Source organism: Gadus chalcogrammus, chromosome 16, assembly GCF_026213295.1.
Source record: "Gadus chalcogrammus isolate NIFS_2021 chromosome 16, NIFS_Gcha_1.0, whole genome shotgun sequence".
NCBI lineage: Eukaryota > Metazoa > Chordata > Actinopteri > Gadiformes > Gadidae > Gadus > Gadus chalcogrammus.
The window spans coordinates 5701752-5722472 of NC_079427.1; the positions used below are offsets into that span (position 1 = coordinate 5701752).

Here is a 20721-nt window from a genome sequence, read left to right on the forward strand (position 1 = left end):
GGCGCTCAGCCGCGAGAAGAGACCTCCCATGTTAACATTTCACACACGTCACCCGCTCCACGCGTGAGGGGGGACGTAGTGTGAGCGGGACAGGCCACGATGGAGCACAGTTGAGATTGCTCGCTCCGGATAAATAAAGGCGACTCCACGCTGTGTGGTCAACCATACATGTATCGGTTGTCTTGGTGGAGGGGGGCGACGTCTCATGTTGTGGATTATTTGAAGGCGCTGCATACACGGCGTTTCACATTACATATGTCTGTGTTGAGCGGTAGGATACAGGCGTCGAGCGGCTTAATACGTCGCATTCAGGCTGCAACATGTGCGATTTAAGTGGCTTTAGGGGCTAAAGGGATGGCTCATGGACGTGGCAGCTCAGGGAGCACATGTTGATGGGAATGGATGCAACCAGACGTGGACTCAACAAGAAGTAGATGTAACGCGTCTCGCTCTGCTCCTCCAACCTATAGGCTTCTGGGGGGCATGCACTGAGCGCTTCCCCCCCCCCCCCCCCCCCCCCCCCCCCACACACACACACACACACACACACACACACACACACACACACACAATCAGATATAAAGGTGGGCTTTGGAGGGAAAACCGCAAATCTGTGAAATAGAGTTGAGACGAGAAAAAAGCCTTTTCATCTGAGAGGGAGCGACATGCTTTGTCGATGGGATTTACACGATTTACATAGCAATCTGCTCAGAACAGACCTGGGGAGAACCAGGAAAACATCCCAGATAGCCCTGCTCGCTGATAAGGCCCGCGGAAGATCCACACCGACACACCACCGCCGCCACCCAGAGATATTAGGGATCCGAGGAGACGGGTGCGTTCTGTTATGAGCTGTGTACGACAGTGAGGCCATCACTATTTAATGTCTTAGAATTGTAAGCACTCCAGTCCATTTTCACTGAGGAACTCAGACTGATTGGAATTGCGCAATGCACACATTTTTCCCTGGTGCAAAAAAGCACGGTCAACGGTAACTGATAGCATAAGTTACGTCATCGTTGGAAGTGATTCCTAGATATATATATATACCCGACACGACTAGCACACCAACTACGTACTACACCTGCTTCTATCGTTATAACTCTCACAGTAACTACAACTGCTACTACTTGTGCTACAATCTACCACTACACCTAGTACTACATCTTCAACTACTACTAAGATCAAAGAAGAGAAAAAATAAAGAATTATGAAGAACAATATACAGATGCATAATACCCATCCATATGCATTTCAAATCAAAACAGTAAGAGTAGCAGTTTGTACATTCAAGTGTGGTGAAGGAGAAGGGCTGTCGATGGCGGTCATAGCTCGGCTCGTGCGTAATCGAGAGGGTTAAATTAACAGGACATGGGATGGGGAACAGGTGGTTCTAGGCTTGAAACAAAGCGTAGCCAGACGAGCCCACAGAGCTAGGGACTTGTGGATGTTAAGGGTGCGGGGATATCGCAAAGCTGTCTGCGTCTGGGATGTCTCTGCTGATTGTTTATTCATGAACAACTATGCTGCTAAGTGCAGGCCACGAGCCCACTGTTTGTGGCATGAGATTCTGAGCGCAGATATGCACGTAAACAAAACGCTGCATTCTGGGTACAATCAAATCAAATGGTGGGAGGCCAAACTATCGCACCGCCGCCGCCTGCAGAAAGTAAATGCGCGAGTGCGCCCTAAAAATAAACAACAACTCACAAATGGCACAAAATACAGCAGAAGGAATTTAATAGCACGTGTGCGTGTGCGTATGTGTCAGGTCATTGATGTCCCTGCGCTAATTAAATAGCACTGCTTGGTAATCCTCATACAGAACTGAATTGGTTCGGAGAAATTAGTTAATATTTTGTTGATTGCACATAAATAATTGCCAATAGCATGCTAATTCATAACGTGACTATGCCCGATTGTGTTGTTCTTAGATAAGCATAGTACTTAATATAATAACGTACTTCTAGATAAGAATTAGTCCCTGTCAAAACCAAAAACATATTAAAGTACAATAATATGACAAATAATTATTAAGAGAGTAATTTATTATTTACTTACCAATCTAAAAGTATATCTGAACTTGAGGTCATGATTTTGCTGAACTCAAAGCCAGAATCTGCAGTCATGGGGAAAATTGAGTAGAGTTGGGCTATTATTCCTTCAAATGGACTGTGAACTAGGAGAATAATTAGTGGGGATGCCTTCTCTGGTGAGGGCTAGGAGAAAATGTTGGAGCACGGGGTAGAGGCAAGCTGAAGAACAGTGCCTAGGGGTTGTGTTGAGAGATCGAAAACGCCAGATCAGTATCAGGCTAGTCTCAACAAGAGGAGACCAGACCAGACCAAACTGGACCATAGCATATCACACCCTACTTAGATTGGACCACCTCAGCATACACCAGACTGGACTAGAACAGAATTCTCAAGGAACACACCACAATAGTCAAGACCTGACTACAGCCAACTACACCCCACCTCATCTCAGAATCCTCTTTGAACTATTGGTTAACCTAAGCCTTTAACAACATATTAAAGGGCAGAGACTACTACTTTTGTTCCGCAAGTAACATGAATGGAACAATTCGTGGCATTAATCAAGTGGTGAATAATCTTTTCTTCTCCTGAAATGTACCTTTGTCACTCTGATTTGTATAAATCCGTTTTTTCTTGTTCTTCTTGCATTTAGTGTCTGGGGGGAATAGCGCTATTTGAATACATTTTGATTGATTGATTAACCGACTGACATAACCCGTGTTCCATTAAGATAATTTTGTATTTAAATGTAGTGATTCATATCATTTATGTAAATGTACCATTGTTTAATATTCCAAGTGAATAATTATATTTTCAACGATATCTCTCACTTCATCTATTCAGCTGTCGCGCTCTGACTGCCAAAGCATCGAGCATTCATCACATTAAACTATTTTGAAAGCTTTGCTTTATTTTTCCATTGTCGTGGTTTAGCCTTTAAAGGTCATTCTTCGTCTTTTGCTCAGATTCCCTGGAGATTTAAACTATCCACTTGGCTCGAGCACAGGTTGCGACGCCATTTATAAACATGAGTTGAGCACTCAGTTGATCATGCAGGGGACGCTGAGAGAGCAAAAGAAAAGAGAAAGAGCAGGAAGGATAGAAAGAGAAACAGTGTGGAAGATTGATAGATGTGGGAACTGGCTCAGCAAAGAAACAACACCTCTTTATATATTTTTTCATTTAGCGGGCGCTTAGCTCAAGGCGGCCTGGTGGGGAGGCTGGGATCTTGGGGAATTGAACCAAGTACCTTTCAGCTGGTAGTCAAACAGCCTAATCACTGCACTGCCCAACAACATGAAAATAAACTTGTTTTTAATACAAATAACGACATGCATGGATTGATTAGTTAATTAATGACAGTACACTAAGTATTCAGAGCAGCAGCAGTATTAGTTCGATTTTCCATTGGATCCTGCTGAGTCGACCATTAAAGTTCACCACTTTAACCTATAAAAATGTTCCTACCGCTCTTCCTAATGAAAGCAAGGAGAACAGATTAGCCAGTTATCGATGTGCATCGCTCTGGTTCAAACCATCACATACAACACAGCGCAAGCTTAAAATATCAGTATCGGCATTCTGCTGATGGTGTCCCTTTACCCTCTCCTTCCCTCTGCAGCTGAATCAGTCACACAGGTAACAACTCCACACAAACACACACCAGGACACTGTGAGTATATGTGTGTGTGTGTGTGTGTGTGTGTGTGTGTGTGTGTGTGTGTGTGTGTGTGTGTGTGTGTGTGTGTGTGTGTGTGTGTGTGTGTGTGTGTGTTTATGTCAAATTGTGTGGATGTGTTTACGTCGATGCATTTGTTAATGTGTGTGTGTGTGTGTGTGTGTGTGTGTGTGTGTGTGTGTGTGTGTGTGTGTGTGTGTGTGTGTGTGTGTGTGTGTGTGTGTGTGTGTGTGTGTGTGTGTGTGTGTGTGTTTGTGTGTGCGTGTAGGTCTATGAGTGCATGTGTTTGTGTGTCTGTGTGTAGGTCTATACGCGTGTGTGTTTATGTGTGGACGTGTGTGGGTATTTGTGGGTGTTTATGTCCGTGCCTGCAGGTCCATGCATGTTTGTGTGCATGCGTGCATGCGTGAATGAGTGTGTGATGAGTGTGTGTGTGTGTGTGTCTGTGTGCGTGTGCGTGTAGGTCTATGAGTGCATGTGTTTGTGTGTCTGTGTGTAGGTCTATACGCGTGTGTGTTTATAGGTCTCTGCCATTAGGTCTATGCGTGTGTGTGTGTGTAGGTCTATGTGTGTGTGTGTGTGTGTGTGTGTGTGCAGGTCTATGCGTGTCAGTGTGAGTGTTTAAGTCTATGCGTGTGTGTGTTTGTAGGTCTATGCGTGTGTGTGTGAGTGTATGTCTATGATTGTGTGTGTGTGTGTAGGTCTATGCACGTGTGCGTGTGCGCGCGTGTGTATGTGTGGGTCTATGCATGCGTGCGTCTGCGTGCGTGCTCGTGCATGTGTGTGTGCGAATAATAACGCACACCGCCCTAAGGGACAAGGTAGTGTAGTGGCTTGAATTAGTAGCCAAATGTTTGCTATGTGTAGCTTTGTGTTGTCAAGATACCATCTGTATTCATTAATAATTTGTCAGCTTTTGTATCTAATCTATCATTTTTAATATAAATGTTGAATGTCTGTTGTAATTGTTGAATAAATGTGTTGTATGTAATTTAGTCTTGGACCTAAGGAAGTCCAACTGGTCGTCAGCTAATGGGTATCCCTAAGGTAAACAAATAGACACACACACACACACACACACACACACACACACACACACACACACACACACACACACACACACACACACACACACACACACACACACACACACACACACACACACACACACAGTGTCTTCCGCGCCACACTGCCAACAACAGCGGTACGTCCCGTGTGCAGGCTGGGCTCGTCCGACCAGTGGGGAGCTAATGCTAACGCTAGCTCATGATGCTGTGGGCGCGGAGGGGAAGGCGGCGGTGATGAGCAGCGCTTGGCGATGCCTTCCCAAGGGGGGGGGGGGAGGGTGCGATGCTAGCACAGCGCTGATGTAAACACAAAGCGGGGGATGATTCATGGCTGGCACTATGGCGGCGGGGCGGGCCGCAGAGAGGGGGGATTACAGATGCGTCATTAGAGAAGGAGCGAGAGGGACAGCCCTGCTGGGGATGGGGGTGGGGGAGATATTTAATTGGCTGTGGAGGGGTTTCTTTTCATTTCTAACGATCCGGTAAATCTACACGCGCAGAGCGGCTGGGCTCCCCGTGTCGCTCCACACTCTCCCAGGACGACAACAAAAACAACAACAACAACAACAACAACATCAACAACAACGGAGAGACCAACGGACAGCTGGTCCAGAGTGTATGCCGGAGTAGGAGAGATGGATGGACGGAAAAGAAGACGGACAGACGAAAAGACAGGCAGGCAGACAGACTGATGAGACGGACAGACTGACAGCAGACAGATGGAGGGTGGGCAGAGAGACAGAGACAAACCGATAGACGGGCAGACAGACTTATGGCTGGTTTGACAGATAGACAGACAGAAAAATAGATAGATCATCGTCAATGAGCCGTACAGATGGAATGATGATGATGATAATAATAATAATGGAATTGTCTTGTTGCCATAGTAATGGTGATGAATGATTAGGAGTTAATCAGCATCTGCGGCTCCCCGGGAAAGCAGACAGTAGTAGGAAAATACCACAAAATAACACAAAATGCCACAAAAGTCAGTAAGGTGCCAGTGCTAAATAACAATGCTATATAATGACTATGATCGCCCCTATTTGGCAAACACTTCTTCTCACTACTAAATAGTTAGCCAGCCCACCAGAAACCACTTTCTCTAATTTGTTCCCGTTTGTCTTTGTGAGCGTTGGCGCAACCCTCCAATATTACAAACCTGAAATGCGTGGAAAAAAATAAACTGCGTCCTCGCTAGAGCAGTTTGTCCATTATGGGCTACTGTAGGTACAAGCTCATTCTAAGGTAGCAAAAACACAACGATTCATGTTTGCATTGGAATATACACTATTAAAACATAGCTATTAATATCATATTCCATTACTGCCAAGTATGTTCGGCCAGATGCCACAAAATGATACACACTGCACCTTTAAGGTAGAAGTTAAAATGAAGGTAGTGGTATAAGGGGAAGTTTAGGTCCAGGAGAAGATGGAGGTCGTTGTCGAGGTTAAGGTAAGATAAGAAGCTTATTTATTCATCCCAGATGGGAAATAAGTAAGGATAAAGGGAGAGGTAAAGGTTAGGGATAGTGTAATGGAGTGGTAGAGTATTAAGTAAAGAAAAATGTAGAGTTTAAGCGTAAAGTAGAAGGTTAAGGTAAATGGGAAGGTTATGTAAAGGTAAAGGTAGATATAAAAAGGTATTGTGACGGAACAGAAAGAGGTTAAGACAAAGTTTGTGTGACAAAGTAAAGGTGTGCGTTCTCACCTGGAGAGTGTGGCGGTGGGGTGCACATGAGCACCACCCCTTGGCCTCCCCGTACGGACACGCCCCCTCTGGTCTTAGGACTGAAGGCTCCGAGGTCTGTAACACAACACACAGTGCTAGTTAACACACTGCACGGTGCTAGTTAACACAACGCACGGTACTAGTTAACACAACACACAGTACTAATTAACACACTGCACAGTGCTAGTAAACATCGCACAGTACTAGTTAACACACCGCTCAGTACTAGTTAACACACTGCTTAGTACTAGTTAACACACCGCATAGTACTAGTTAACACGCCGCACAGTACTAGTTAACAAACCGCACAGTACTAGTTAACACACAGCACAGTACCAGTTAACACACAGCACTAGTTAACATGCTGCACAGAACTAGTGCTAACACAACAACAAACAGTACTATTTAACACAGTGCTAGTTAACACAGTACTATTTAACAAAGTGCTAGTCAACAGGGTGCTACTTAGATCGTTCTTAAAACAGTTCTACTAAGAGAGTTCTTCCTGATGAGAGAACGTAACACACAGCACAGTTATTCTTGAAATAAAACAGTCCTGTGTGAATAAACCAAACACAGTACTTCTTAAAGATAAGCTGATAAGCTTCACTTCTTAGAGAGACACATAACACTCAAACATAGAAGTTGTTAATAACTAGACTCATGGATGGCTGAGGTGATTTCCTCTAATACAGGACAATCATCTGTTCATTTAGGATCCTTCTGATGGGTCCAGAGTAGGTTAATCCCACTGGAAACACTCTCACAGTACTGCAGCTCCCCAAATTAGAAGACATGCCCATGACGTCTGAGATGTGATTTCTCTCTTTTTCAATCTAAATTCACTGGATCGACCATGCAGAAACAGCAGCATGAATATTAACATGCTAATACATAGCATTTATCCTTCTGGTCTCAATGATTATCTAGTGTAACAGACGGTGGGTAGCTTGCCTTGGTGTGTTCATAAAGGATAGACACCGAAAACTCAGAATATTACCATTTTGAGCCATTTAATTTGTGTCCGAATTCTTACTCGAAATTTGCATGAATATTAAGTCCCTGCTCGTAATGTCTTTGGCATTATGAGCAGAGAACAACATAATGTATATTTATCATGAGGCTTTGTGGAAAATTTACTCGGTAAGTGTAAGTGCACAGATGGTCGAACATAAGTCTGCAGAAAGAAAATAATAACTTTTTGGGGAGCAGTGATTGTGGATGGGCCTTCTGAGAGTGGGCTTCGTGTTGCCTGTCTTGTGTTTGTTTGTTAGTGCACTGCCTTGAATCACAAAGCCCAGCATCAGGCCAGGAACTGGGGGAAGGTTGTAGACCTCCAGGCTCCAGGGCCGTGTTTTTTGGGGAATCGGCGGGTAATTCGATCTGACAGCTATTTGGAAAAAACCTGAACCGCTGTCGATTTTCTGCCACAATGAAAACGGATCATAGTTCAAGGGCTGCATCTCAAAACGGGGCATGCAGTCAATTTGGGTTTCTTTCTTGAAATACCAAAGCTCAAAAGGTCTCTGGCAGCCCTACTGTGGGGAAACCACGGGAAAATGTCAGGTAACATTTGGGGTGAACTGATAATAAACAGCATACGCATTAAATGCTTGATAATTACATGCTCATATGCTGTGATCGCTTGGCATAGGGGCACATAAATAACACAGCAGAATGAACACGCCACCCTTTACGGTTCTAGCAAGGTAATAAAATAAGTAAATAGCAGTTATGAGATGTGATGATGTTGAGGGAAACTGAGCCGCCCGACCCTCACAAAACGATTGCGAAATGCCACTTCAGCCGGTCTGAGTCCCGGGTGCCACAATGTGATGCACGCTGTCCACCTCAGCATGTTTGATATTGACTTGCACAATCGATAGCGACGGCAGTAGCACAAAACCTCACTCCAGACCACGCGGAGAGAACGATGCTGAATATTTCATTGAGCAGCGCGTTGCTTTGGCGCGGGGATGCGGCCCCAGGCTCAGGGCCCCTCCTGGCCGTTGGATTTGCAAAGGGTTCGTTTCAGAACAAATATTTATTTGGTCAAGTCCAAACCATGTTGTTATTTTCTTAGTGCGTCAGTGTTCAGAAATGGAACTTGAATGAGGAAGATCTTCCAGTGGATCTGAGCAGAAATTAAAAATATAAACATTAGCACACCGTTAAAACTCAATTTTGAACATACGGTTGCTCTGATTTCTGACAGCGCTCATCAAATGAACCGTTTCCCCTTGCATACAAATGTGCAGGGAGACGGAGAGGCACAGCGGCATGTTCCCAGACGTAATTCACAGCCAAGTCCTCGCTCTGCTTTAAATTGATTGATTAACACATCCAGACGCATCGGACGATTAAATAGTGTTGACAAGATTTGATCACCTTCCAATCTTTTGATTTGTTGGCCAGGAAATCATGTACCATTTCCTGTAGATAAACTGCTCACTGTTTATTATTAAGTTATTAAGAAAAAAAACATGTTTTTCCTGGGTTTTTCCTATCGACTGTCCGCCCATGGTCATCACCTGGTTCTTTTCTCCACTCCCTGCTGACCTTCCACCCCTCCCCTCATTCGGAGACACATGAGTTAAAGCGAATCAATATGCTGCCTGTCCACCTAACGACCGAACACAATAAATGGCTGCTCACAGACTTTAAAGCCACGGCGAATGAGGGGAGATAGTTACTCCAGTGCCTGGAGAGATGAATAGAGGAAGCGAATAGACAGGCCGACCGCCGGTGACTGCGACTTACGTAATCCGCAAACGGCTAAACATAAATCTGCTTCAAAAAGTGACGGTTCGATAAAACGCGTGGACGAGGCGGGAAGGAGGGACGATCTTCAATCGCTACGGCGGACCCTGAGCAAAGCAGATCGTCCCACACGGTTGGAAAGGACAACTGCCGCGGCCTACCTCGCCAAACTGGGCGTGCACTCGAGGGCTCCCACGCCGCAGTGTTTATGCTTTAAAAGCTCCCTTCAGAGCTCTAGCCAGGGCCAGGATGGGAGGTCAATTTGAGCAGTTAAAATAGGATGAAGGAAGCACAGAAATAGCTTCACGGTGGAGCGCTCTGTGCACGGCGAGCAGCGCTCTACCTGAGCCGTAGTCAGGCTGGCGAGGGAAGGAGGAGACGAGGAAGGAGAGGAGGCGAGGGGAAGAGGAGAGGAAGGGAGAAGAAGAGGAGGAGCAGAGAAGAAACTGGGAAGATATTATGATGGGGGGGGGAGAGAGAGAGGAGGGGAGGTCAGGAGGAGGAGCAGCGAAGAGATGGGGAGGATTATATGATGGCGAGGAAGAGGAGGGTAGTATATGAGATGGATACGAGGGTGAGGGGAGGTGAAGGGAAAAGGAGGAGAAACGGAGTGAGAAAGGCAAACACGGGGGTGCAGTGGAGAAAAGGAGGAGAGGGCGAGAGGAGGAGACCCGGGCGAGGTGAGGAGAGAATTCTCGAGGGAGTAAGATCAGAGAGCTACTTCCGCATGCTGCCTTCAAAGTCTTGACTGAAAAAAGGCGCTCAAGTAGGAGTTCAGAGACTCTGAATTTCAAAACAAAGAGAGGGAGAGCGCGCGCGAGAGAGAGGGGTAGACGTACAGAGAGAGCTGGAGAGACCAACAGGGAGGGAGAGAAGGTCCCGAAGGAACATGTTTGGAGCCAGAGAACATGACCGGCGGGATGAATATAGAAAAAGAACCAGATGAAAAAAATGTGTGTGCCTTGCTTGCTGATGAACTCTGCTTAGTCTCCCCTCTCTCTCTCTCTCTCTCTCTCTCTCTCTCTCTCTCTCTCTCTCTCTCTCTCTCTCTCTCTCTCTCTCTCTCTCTCTCTCTCTCTCTCTCTCTCTCTCTCTCTCTCTAGTGCTCTCTCTCTCTCTCTCTCTCTCTCTCTCTCACCTTCTGGCTTTCTACGTTTCTTTCCCACCTCTCTCCTTTCCCCTCTCATCTCCCTCCCTTCCTCCCTCTCCCTCCAGCGCTCTCTCTCTATTCCTATTAGTCTCTCTCCTTCACTCTCCCCTTTTTTATCTCCCTCTCTCTCCCCGTATCTTTCGATCATTTCTAGCTCCCGCTCTCCCCGCCTCTCTCTCTCTCTCTCTCTCTCCCCTTTTCATGTTTTACCTGCGAGCCATGACAGCGTTGTGAGTTGCCAAGCAGAGCTTCTATGAAGAGCAGTCTGAGGCATAAACCAGTGGTTTTCTGGGATGCTGTCACACAGGGTAAATAAAACGAAGGAACAGTCGGTCATCAGAAGTCCAGGCCTAGTAGCCAGGGGGTCCACGTGACAACAGAATGCACTCTCTCCTGTGAGATGCTACGTCAATAGCATTGTATACTTTGCTTTCGATGTAGCAGAAGGCCCATGCGTTTCGTGTTTGTGGTCGATAGTCGTTCTTGGATAATGTAAACTTTGCAAATATGAACAAACAAATAAACAGAATAATGAATTAATAAAAACTGATGAAACCGAATGACATGCATGGATTCCAGCAGTCGCAGTTGCCATGAATCCTTGAAACCTTGACTGCTCAGGACAACTTCAGGGTTAAAGTACTCACCACGTCGGTAAAAGCCTGTCCGGAGTTGCTTATTAAAGTTCTTAAACGTGTTTGGATAGCCCTTCATCACCATCGACTTATGGTGCGTATTATACACCCCAACCCATAAGCACCCTGAAGGGCTAGTACAACTTCCCCCAGATCCCGGTGAAGAAGGAACCCTTGAGGAGGAACACAGACGTGGGGTCTCCCTTCCTTGGACCGTTAAGTGTGCAGCGGGGGCAGAATCGGCAGCCATGTCACAATAGCACAAAATAGTCTGGACAAATGATGCTGAGCTTTTTCACAGGTCACGGCACAGTTTAAATGGGCAGGAATATCTCATTTTCGGTGTGGTCAAACCTCCACTGGTGGAAGCGCTTTGAAAAGTAGACTATTCGCCAAGAGTTACAAAGTGTAAACCACAAAGGATATTCTCATAATGTCTACGACTACAGTTCTCATTTTTGTACAGCCCTACAGATTAATATGAACTATTGTTGAAAGCACATTCTTATTAATAAGTATGTAAGTCAGCTTGACATCGTTTTCTGAAAGGCGCATCTTTTCTGAGAACCAAAACCACGGCTGATTCTGTCCGCATCGCTCGCTGAAATCATAAACAACAGGGCGACAATCTTCAATAGCTCACTTCCACTGCGAAACCCCGAGAGAAAACGCAGAGAATTAAGGTTACGCTTCTCAACTTCGTGTCAAGCAAGGCGGTCAACGGAAGCTGTTGAAAGTGAATCCAAACAAGACGGGGACGGCTTGGATCAGCGTACTCATTGGCCTAGGTCGGAGAGCCTGGGAATGAGGGCAGGGTCTGACGGCAGACAATGAGCGGGGAAACTGACAGAACCGACCCGTCTAGCTTCACACCGGGTGATAAATACCCTCCATTCGTCATGCTGAAAGAGAGAGAGAGGAACGGGAGAACGAGTCGGGAGAGGAGATGCACTCCTGCATGTTAAAAGCGTGGCTGCAGGATGAGTCTCCTTAACTCTGCAACTACATCTCCCAAGGGGGCATTTGAAGGATATGTAGGGAGACTATTAAACCACTGCTGCTGTTCAATATGCAGCAGCGTTTAAATAATTAAGATTATGTTGATAGATATTGCAGTATCTGTACCGCTGCCATGTCGCTGGTGAGCAATACGGGGTAGTTTACTTCAGGGAATGTCGAGTATTATCGACATGCACTTTTGGAAACAATACATTTCCATTTATTGGGCGCATGGAAACTTAATGCCTACGTTTGCTCTCCCAATATAAATATATCTATGGAAATTAATGGACATACCATCAACATATTGTGTAGCCCGCGGTGGGGCCATTAAAGAACAGTTTAAAAAAGTACGGAGTACTGTTTAGTTCTAGTATAGAGAGAGTATTGAGGTGAGTTTGACTGTTTGACGGCCAGCCAAAAGCCAGCCTATCCTGTAGATATTATCAGGCAGGACGCCCAAATCCCTGCCTCCTCATTCAGGAAAATGAATTCACTGTCAAGTCGCTTTGGATAAAAGTGGCTCCAAACTCTGTGATTCCAACCAGGAGTTTGTGAGCAGGTTCCAGGAGGTACTTTAGGTGCTTTGTTATAACAACAACAATTTCTACCTACAATTACAATTAGCTGAATATCATGTTGTTGTTGCTGAACAATAAAGAACCAGAAAAACAAGTGCGCCTCAGCTTCTTCCATTTTAAATGACGACAATATTAGCAATGATTTCTAAACGTTCACTGTAAAATATTAATTCAAGTGAAAAACACGTCTCCATTAGACTCAACACAGTGCTACCTTCAGCCGTACGGATGGGGCAACGGCGGTTCACGAGACTAAACAGGGTTGACAACGATTACCTCCAAAAAAGCTAAACAGCACAACAAAAAGATAAAGATTTCAGTGTTGGGCGGATGAGAGGACTGTGACGGCGTAGCGCGTAGCAGCTACTAAACACACGGTGCGGATCAAAGAGAGACCCGGGGAGACAAGAGAGGCGGGCAGGACCAGACGGGCGCTCTAGTCAGGGCTTAAAAGGGCTCAGCGGGGAGCCCCGTCTATTGATCTGGGTGAGGGGGCCGCTGGAGCAGTGATCAGGGCATCATCCACCACTAACAGCCCACCGTCATCACACACACACACACACACACACCAGGGCTCTGTGCCGTCTCAATAACTACCATGACGGGAGGTGGGAGGAGTGGTTGGCATATTGGCTAGAGGGTCTGACTGCCACCCTGAAGGTTCAGGGTTCGATCCCCATAGGCGTCATTGGGCAGGATGCCCTCACCTCTCCTTGCACCTTATTGACAGGAACTTTAGCCACAGTAAATCCCTTTGGATGAAAACAAAATATTGATTGTAATCTTTAGTCTGTAGTCTTTATCTTGTGAATAACAGTTCAGTCACAGCAGTTAACCTTATCTACCAGTGTCGGGGACGGTTACTGTTTAGATGTTATAAGTAACGTTAAACTCTCTTTCTGTAAAAGTTGTGCTGGAAGTTATGCTGCTTTGTTACTGGCTGTGGAAAGTTAAGACATCAAGCTATATTTGTGTCCTTTTCAGTCGAAGAGTTCTGTATAAGAGAAAAATATGTAGTAATAGGGTGACTTCAATTGCAAAACCAACATGTTACTGTTACGACCGGCTCAAGGCCACAACACATAGGAGGACACCATACTAAGTATGATGCAAAAAGGTGTTTATTTACAACCAAGAAGAAGTACAACACAAACAAAAGCTGGGATCCTGTCAGGAAGTTGAGCGAGAGAGCCGGAGGGAGGATCCACTTAAATAGGCTGCACCCACAGCTTCATGCAGGTGTCCGCAACCACCACTCAGGAGGCTGCAACTTAAAGAGACATGGCAGATACGTACAACGGGACAGACAAATAAATATTGACACGTAACACCCCCTCCCTTAAGATGACTGCCATGCTGTCAGCATTAACATTCTAGGGCACACGTGAGAGGCCATCGGCCACAGCATTATCACACCCCTTCTTATGCCGAATCTCGATATTGAAGTTCTGCGCCATTAGAGCACACCGCATGAGCCGTTGGTTATTGTTATACATGCGGTTTAGGAAGACTAGAGGGTTGTGATCGGTGAAAACCAACACCGTCTGTGGCGTTGAGCCAACATAAGCTTCAAAATGTTGGAGGGCCCAAAGCATGGCTTAAGCCTCTTTCTCGATACTGCTATATCTACCTTGGGCTGCATTGAACTTTTTGGAAAAGTAGCAAACAGGATGATCGATACCAGAAGAATCTTCCTGCAGCAGGACAGCACCAGCACCAGTCCCAGTTGCATCAAGCTCTGCAACATAGTAGCACTACACTGTGATCCAGAAAAGGATATGTTTGGCTGTTCATTAGGGAATTGACATCTTGCCTGAGGAGGCCATCAAACAGGCTGTGGGCATTGGGAATCGCACCTGCCACTATTAGGCTGGTCACTTACAACAGCATCCTGCCCTTAAATCTGAACTACCGTTCGAGAGCGAGATTCTGGTCCCCTCGGTGTGGCCATGGATTTCCATCTTGTTCTCTCCTGACAGGCTGCCAAGGCCAGAAAGTAAGCCGTCTCCATACTTACAACCAATCAAATCACTTCAGGGAGAACCAAGCATGAAGCATTTTTGTTCTGAAAAAAGAAATCGATGTGTGCCCGCGAGTTTCTGAGGCCTGGTTCTCCCTGGGAAGGTTTGACAGGAGTTTAAGATCCTGCGTGAGTGGTTGGTAGAGCAGTCTGGGTGTATGGGATTACTTTACAGACCGTGTTACTCTAACATTCACCGGACCCCATGATTAGGAAGACAGAGGCTATACCCAGAGAGACATGGCATGTATTAAAATATTTTATCTTAATAACTTTATCTTATATTTTGCAGGACTACTATTAATTCATTTAGCAGACACAGACCTAAAGGGAAATCACACACACACACACACACACACACGCACACACACACGCACACACTGAGCCTGAGCCTTTAGCTGTGAAAGCGTAAGAGGTAGGGGAATTGTTTCATGCATAATCTAAGCCACTGAAATACACGTTTGTGACTCAAAATCACCATATTATGCTAGCCTATCCCATTCAACACACAACAAACAACAAGAGCCAAAAACAGCCATGAATTCCAATCATGGATCTGTGAAAATACAATACATCTTTAATTCCTTCTCCCTGGCCAGTCCACCATTCACCAAAAAAATCAAATGCGTTTGTTCCAATAACAACACCATACCATGAAGCATCCTCTACACTGGTAGCCTTCCACCGAGTTAGCATACCAACCAGATAGCCTCTCTCAAGCATACCAATCAGGCTATTACGGCCCTCGCTCCCAGGGAAACAAGAGAGGAGGCGGCAACCGGACATTCCCCTTCAAGCGCCCTGGTCCGGGGGTCTGCCCGTGTCCGCTTCCGTCGACGGTATACCGGGAGCAACGCCGAATGGGTAATCAGGGACGACTGTGCTTTTTTTTTACCTCTCAATTACCACCGAGAGCAGGAGTCGGAGAGCTCGCGGCGCGGCTAGCCTGAGAGGATTCAACAGCTACACCAGGCAGCAGCAGCCCGGGGAGGAGCAGAGCAAAGGCAGCGGGCGTGGCACCACTTCAGAGGGTACATATTTATGTACCCCAACCCACCCCCCCCACCACCACACACACACTGCCCCCCTGAAACCAAACACGACTGTTTCAAGTCAAATGGGTTGAAGAGCCCCGAAGCCAAATACTAAAAGTTCATCAAGGCCGGCTCTGTTTTTCCTTTTTATCGTATAATTTGTGTTGTGCGCTGGAGGCACCTGGAAACACATCTCCCTCCGTCATTGTGGCTTGGCAGTCGTGTCAACGTAGGGACTCCATAGCAGAGACTGGCTGGACGGAGCAGGCCGTACTCACAGGCAAACTGCAGCAGGGCGTCGCGGCTCACGGCGGTCCCCAGGCCGTTGGTCGCGCGGCACTGGTACTTCCCGTAGTCGGCGGTCTCGCTGGCGTTGCTGATGATCAGGTTCCCGTCGACGAGGCTGTAGCGGTCGTCGTCCTCGGGGTCCACCTCCGTGCCGTTGATGAACCAGCTGGGAGGAGAGGAGGCGAGGGCCAGAGGGATTCAGACCCCCGGGCTCGTTAAAAGGGGGGGGGGGGGGGGGATACATTGAATCGTGCCGAAGTCTTGTGTGTGCGTAGCGGACGTATCAAGCGGCAGAATTGTAACACGGTGTCAATAGGCATAATGCAACAATACAATTAATAACGAAGAGGCAGCTATGGTTCCCTCGTGTTTGGGGAGTACTAAATGTAAAACACAGTCTCTTTTTGATTGGAGTGCAGTTGAGGTTTTGTTAGACAGGAGTATATCTGTGTGTATCCGATCAAAGGTTATAAAGGCTTCCTGTATCAGACAGACAGGGCTATAGCCTACCTGAGTGTACCAGACAGATGGGTATATAGCCTACCAGTATCAGACAGACAGGTATACAGCCTACCTGAGTGTATCAGACAGACGGTTATAAAGTCTACCTGAGTGAAACAGACAGACGGGTATATAGCCTGCCAGTATCAGACAGACAGGTATACAGCCTTACCTGAGTATGGGTGGGGGGTTTCCTCTCGCTTCGCAGCTCATCAACACTTTCTTGTCTTCGGAGTTCAAGGGGTAGATGACATCATCGGGCTCCTGGACGAACACGGGCCCGTACACGTCGCTCTCTACCGCAAAAGAGAGGATAGTAGAAGAAGAAGTTTGAGTCATAGGGATAATCGAAGGTTGTATAACCAGCCTGCATTAAGGAGCATTCTGGAGCCTTTATGGTCGGATCAGACATGAGAAGTGAAGACAGGAACATGTACAGATGTAGGAATAGACATACTTCATATATTACATTTGATCTTGATGATGAATATATTTCTGTTTGTTGGTGAGGGGAAGGCTTTGGTAAAATCCAGCTCAGCCAAATACATTTATATTTCAGAGACCGTGATTTCATTAAAAAATCTTCCAAAAATCGGTGTTCCATAAATAATAATCGAGGAAGTGCCAATGGTGTACATTGATATCCCTTCGCATAACTGTCTCCGGTTTCAAATTCTTTGGGAGAGAAAAAAAAGATCCATATTCTAGTATTTCCCACCGTTTGTATGAGAAATGATACGGTTTTGAGGTTCACAAATAATTCCCTTTCATGGCCAACTTAAGCAGATTCATGGCCCGCTCGCATCCAATTCTCACACGTTGCATTTGAACCCTTGATTTGAATAAGAGGCGTTTCATACATCTCACCCAGCAGCTACTCAATTAAAGCTATCAGATTGGCTGAGATCGCAGCTGCTTGATCCCACCCAGCTGTTCGCATGGGTTCGCGCTGGGTATGCTAACCTGGGTAGCCTGGGAACCAGACGAATCTGCACGCTTTTAATTGCTCTGGCATATGCGTCTGACCCCCCTCCTGTTCAGACAGTTTTCCAGCAGCCCTGGCCGGTTTGGCTCAATCACAGCCATCTATCTGATATGCGGTTTGATACAATGACTTTACAGAGAAGTGCCCTATGGGATGGCTGTTGAAGCACTTTCATGAATAACCAGGATGTGGCACCCGTTTCATTGCTCTGATTGGTTGGAGGTCTATCCTATCCTGTCCTATATTGGGCTATGCTGATTGATAACGCCCCTTGAAAATCAAACAAAGAACTAAGAGGTTTTGGACGTATACATATTTGCAACACACACACACGCATACACACATGCACACATGCACTATCTCGGGCACACACACACACACACACACACACACACACACACACACACACACACACACACACACACACACACACACACACACACACACACACACACACACACACACACACACACACACGGCGTATTGTTAAGCGCTGCATCCGAGCGTATGAACAGTCTTCTTGTTAGCATGCGCGTGTCCTGTGTAATTGCATGTAGGTGGCCACCGAGACATTACATCATTCAATTATAGAGTGGATAATATCCCACCACCGTGACCCCTACCGTGGTGCTGCCCTGAGGTCTCTGTTCAGAGATCTCTAGGGCCTTTGGGGGCCAATCTTTAATTCCACAGAGCCAAGGTCAAGCATGAGATGTTTCATCCATTTACAGACTCTGCCATTACCATTTATGTACCATAGGCATAGGCAACTCCCTATATTTCACTGTTGGGGCTATTATCAAAGAGAAATAGAAGTATGAAATTAACTTGGTCCTTGAGCAGGGGTTTTACCAAAGCGATTGTTATTTGCCATTGTGTATTGTTGTGTCATTAATGATGAAATATATTTTTTAATGGAAGGAACAAGCACTTTGATAAATAACAGATTGCTCGACTAGGTTTCTACGGTTTTAATAACCATCAAAGGTTAGTTTAAAATATATTGACTTGCCTTCCCTTTCAATTAGTATTCAGTTATTCTCTTTTCACTGCAGAACCCTATATTTTACATATTTAATCTTGAAGCCATCGGTATGTATACGATACATATTTCATGATGGCTAGCTCTGCTATTCCTAGCATGTTGTTAAAAAGTGCTACATCTTTGGCATCCAACAGCCCAGTAGTTCCCAACCAGGGCTTAAATCTCAAGCCAAGATTTAAGCCCTGAAATCAACGTACGATTCAACTTCTACCATAGTAAACACAGATACCACAACAATATGAATACTACTGCTAAATCATTTTGGCACAATTTTAGTTCCTAGTTAGCAACATTATTAATTATGATGCTAGATGATAACAGTATAATTGTTGTTCCTAGGAGTCTACAATAATGATGCTAAATTATTATAGTCTTGTGGTTGGGTGTGGATGATGGGGCCCTGTGGCCATACTGATGGGCCGTGGGGGTACATGAGACTAAACACTGGTCTAGCAGCCTATTCCAGTGTCTCCTCCTGCTAACCAAGACAGAAGAGACAGAGAGTAGCCTATAGCTAACAGAGCTGCAGGATAAATTGGAGACCAAGGACACTTTATCTGGAGATAGATGTTTCCTTTGTCCATAAATTGTAGGAAGTTTTGTAACTGTATTATATTAATTATTTATGTTTAATATGGAGTATCACTATTATATGATATATAAGTATCAAAAAGATTTTCTCCCATTAAACTATTTTAAACAAACAGTAATACAAAAGTGAGGAAACTTACTAGGATATTATTAGTATATTATTAGTATATCATAAACCATTAGGATTCATATATATATTTTGTTATGCATAATATTGCTTCAGCAACTCCTATTATTTAATTTCAAGTGATGGACAACAGGATCTTAAAATGTATAGCCTAATAACCATACGATATCACAGAGGGATGTATCCACGACACCTACTGAATACCTTCTCTTGAAATTGTCCGGACGCACATTATTAATACATATCTCAAAGTCAGCTAATGAACTCAAGATTGGTAAATGCCATCGCTCTATTCAGCCGCCCTGCCGCAGTAATGTGACTGGCTTTGCCCACGTCAATGTGCGGTAATTGGTCCCCCACTTGACTCTGTAGCCAGGAGGAATAACACGCTCCGACCATTAAACCGGCTCGCAAAAATAGAAGGGAACGGATCAGCTGAAATAACAGCGTCTCGCAACGCGTTTCACCGAGCGTCATTTTACGACGCCTAACGCACACCTCGTTAACCCTTAAAAAACATATCGAGAGGCAACTGACGGATTTCTTTTGTCCATCACTACATGCGGGGTTGTATTTATAACTCTTTATGAGGTGTTTTATCACTATGGCGGAGGAGCCTCACAGCGGGCACAGTGAGACACATCAGCAGTATCTCCCCCCACCTGCCGCGTCCGAGTGGGAGGGCGGGGAGGAGGCTGACAACCCACACCCGACGCTCAGGCCTGCCCCGGGACGCGGTTCGGCTCAGAGGGCCTGAGCTCGCTCGCTCTTTCGCGCTCGCTCTCTCTCTCGCTCGCTCTTTCGCGCTCGCTCTCTCTCTCGCTCGCTCTTTCGCGCGCTCTCTCTCTCTCTCTCTCTCTTCGCGCGCTCTCTCTCTCTCTCTCTCTCTCTCTCTCTCTCTCTCTCTCTCTCTCTCTCTCTCTCTCTCTCTCTCTCTCTCTCTCTCTCTCTCTCTCTCTCTCTCTCTCTCTCCCAAATAAAAGCAAAACACAGACGGGCAAACCCTAGCTCATTATTCTATACAATTAATGACCACCCCATTATAAGATCATATACTCTTTTTAAGTACATTATAATGTTCTCTACCGTTGATCCTCCAATGATTTATTGTGAAAAACATACACGCGCAAACACACTTTTTCGGAAAAGGCAAGAAACTGAATTTGGCCTTGTGTCCTCAGTCAGGGAATCGCTATCTTCCTTTCATACAATACATGTGCAGACATGCCCACAACAACATGTCCTCTGTGACACAACAACGTGCTGTGATTTCACAGTCTGTTTTCACCGTCCGTCAATACACTCACAGAGCAATCGCTTGGGAATGACTTTTGTGTTGAAGGTCAGGGAGCAATGGACGACAGAAAGATACAGAATGTAAATACAGACAGACTGAGAGAGAGAGAGACATACTGAATGACAGAGAGAAAGAATGGGTGAAGAATGGAAGAAAGATATAGAAAGTAAATACGGACAGACAGACACACAAC

General features: G+C 45.7%; 1 protein-coding gene across 1 annotated transcript in view; it reads right to left on the reverse strand.

The window, feature by feature from the left end:
* cntn5 (contactin 5) overlaps nucleotides 1-20721 on the reverse strand; it is an 89765-nt gene that overhangs the window by 67429 nt on the left and 1615 nt on the right. The window contains exons 2-4 of the mRNA XM_056610358.1: nucleotides 16656-16779; nucleotides 15973-16148; nucleotides 6495-6590 (exon numbers count right to left, since the gene is read on the reverse strand). Coding sequence (XP_056466333.1) covers nucleotides 6495-6590; nucleotides 15973-16148; nucleotides 16656-16696 — 313 coding nt within the window. The 5' untranslated portion in view covers nucleotides 16697-16779. The remainder of the gene's footprint in view (nucleotides 1-6494; nucleotides 6591-15972; nucleotides 16149-16655; nucleotides 16780-20721) is intronic.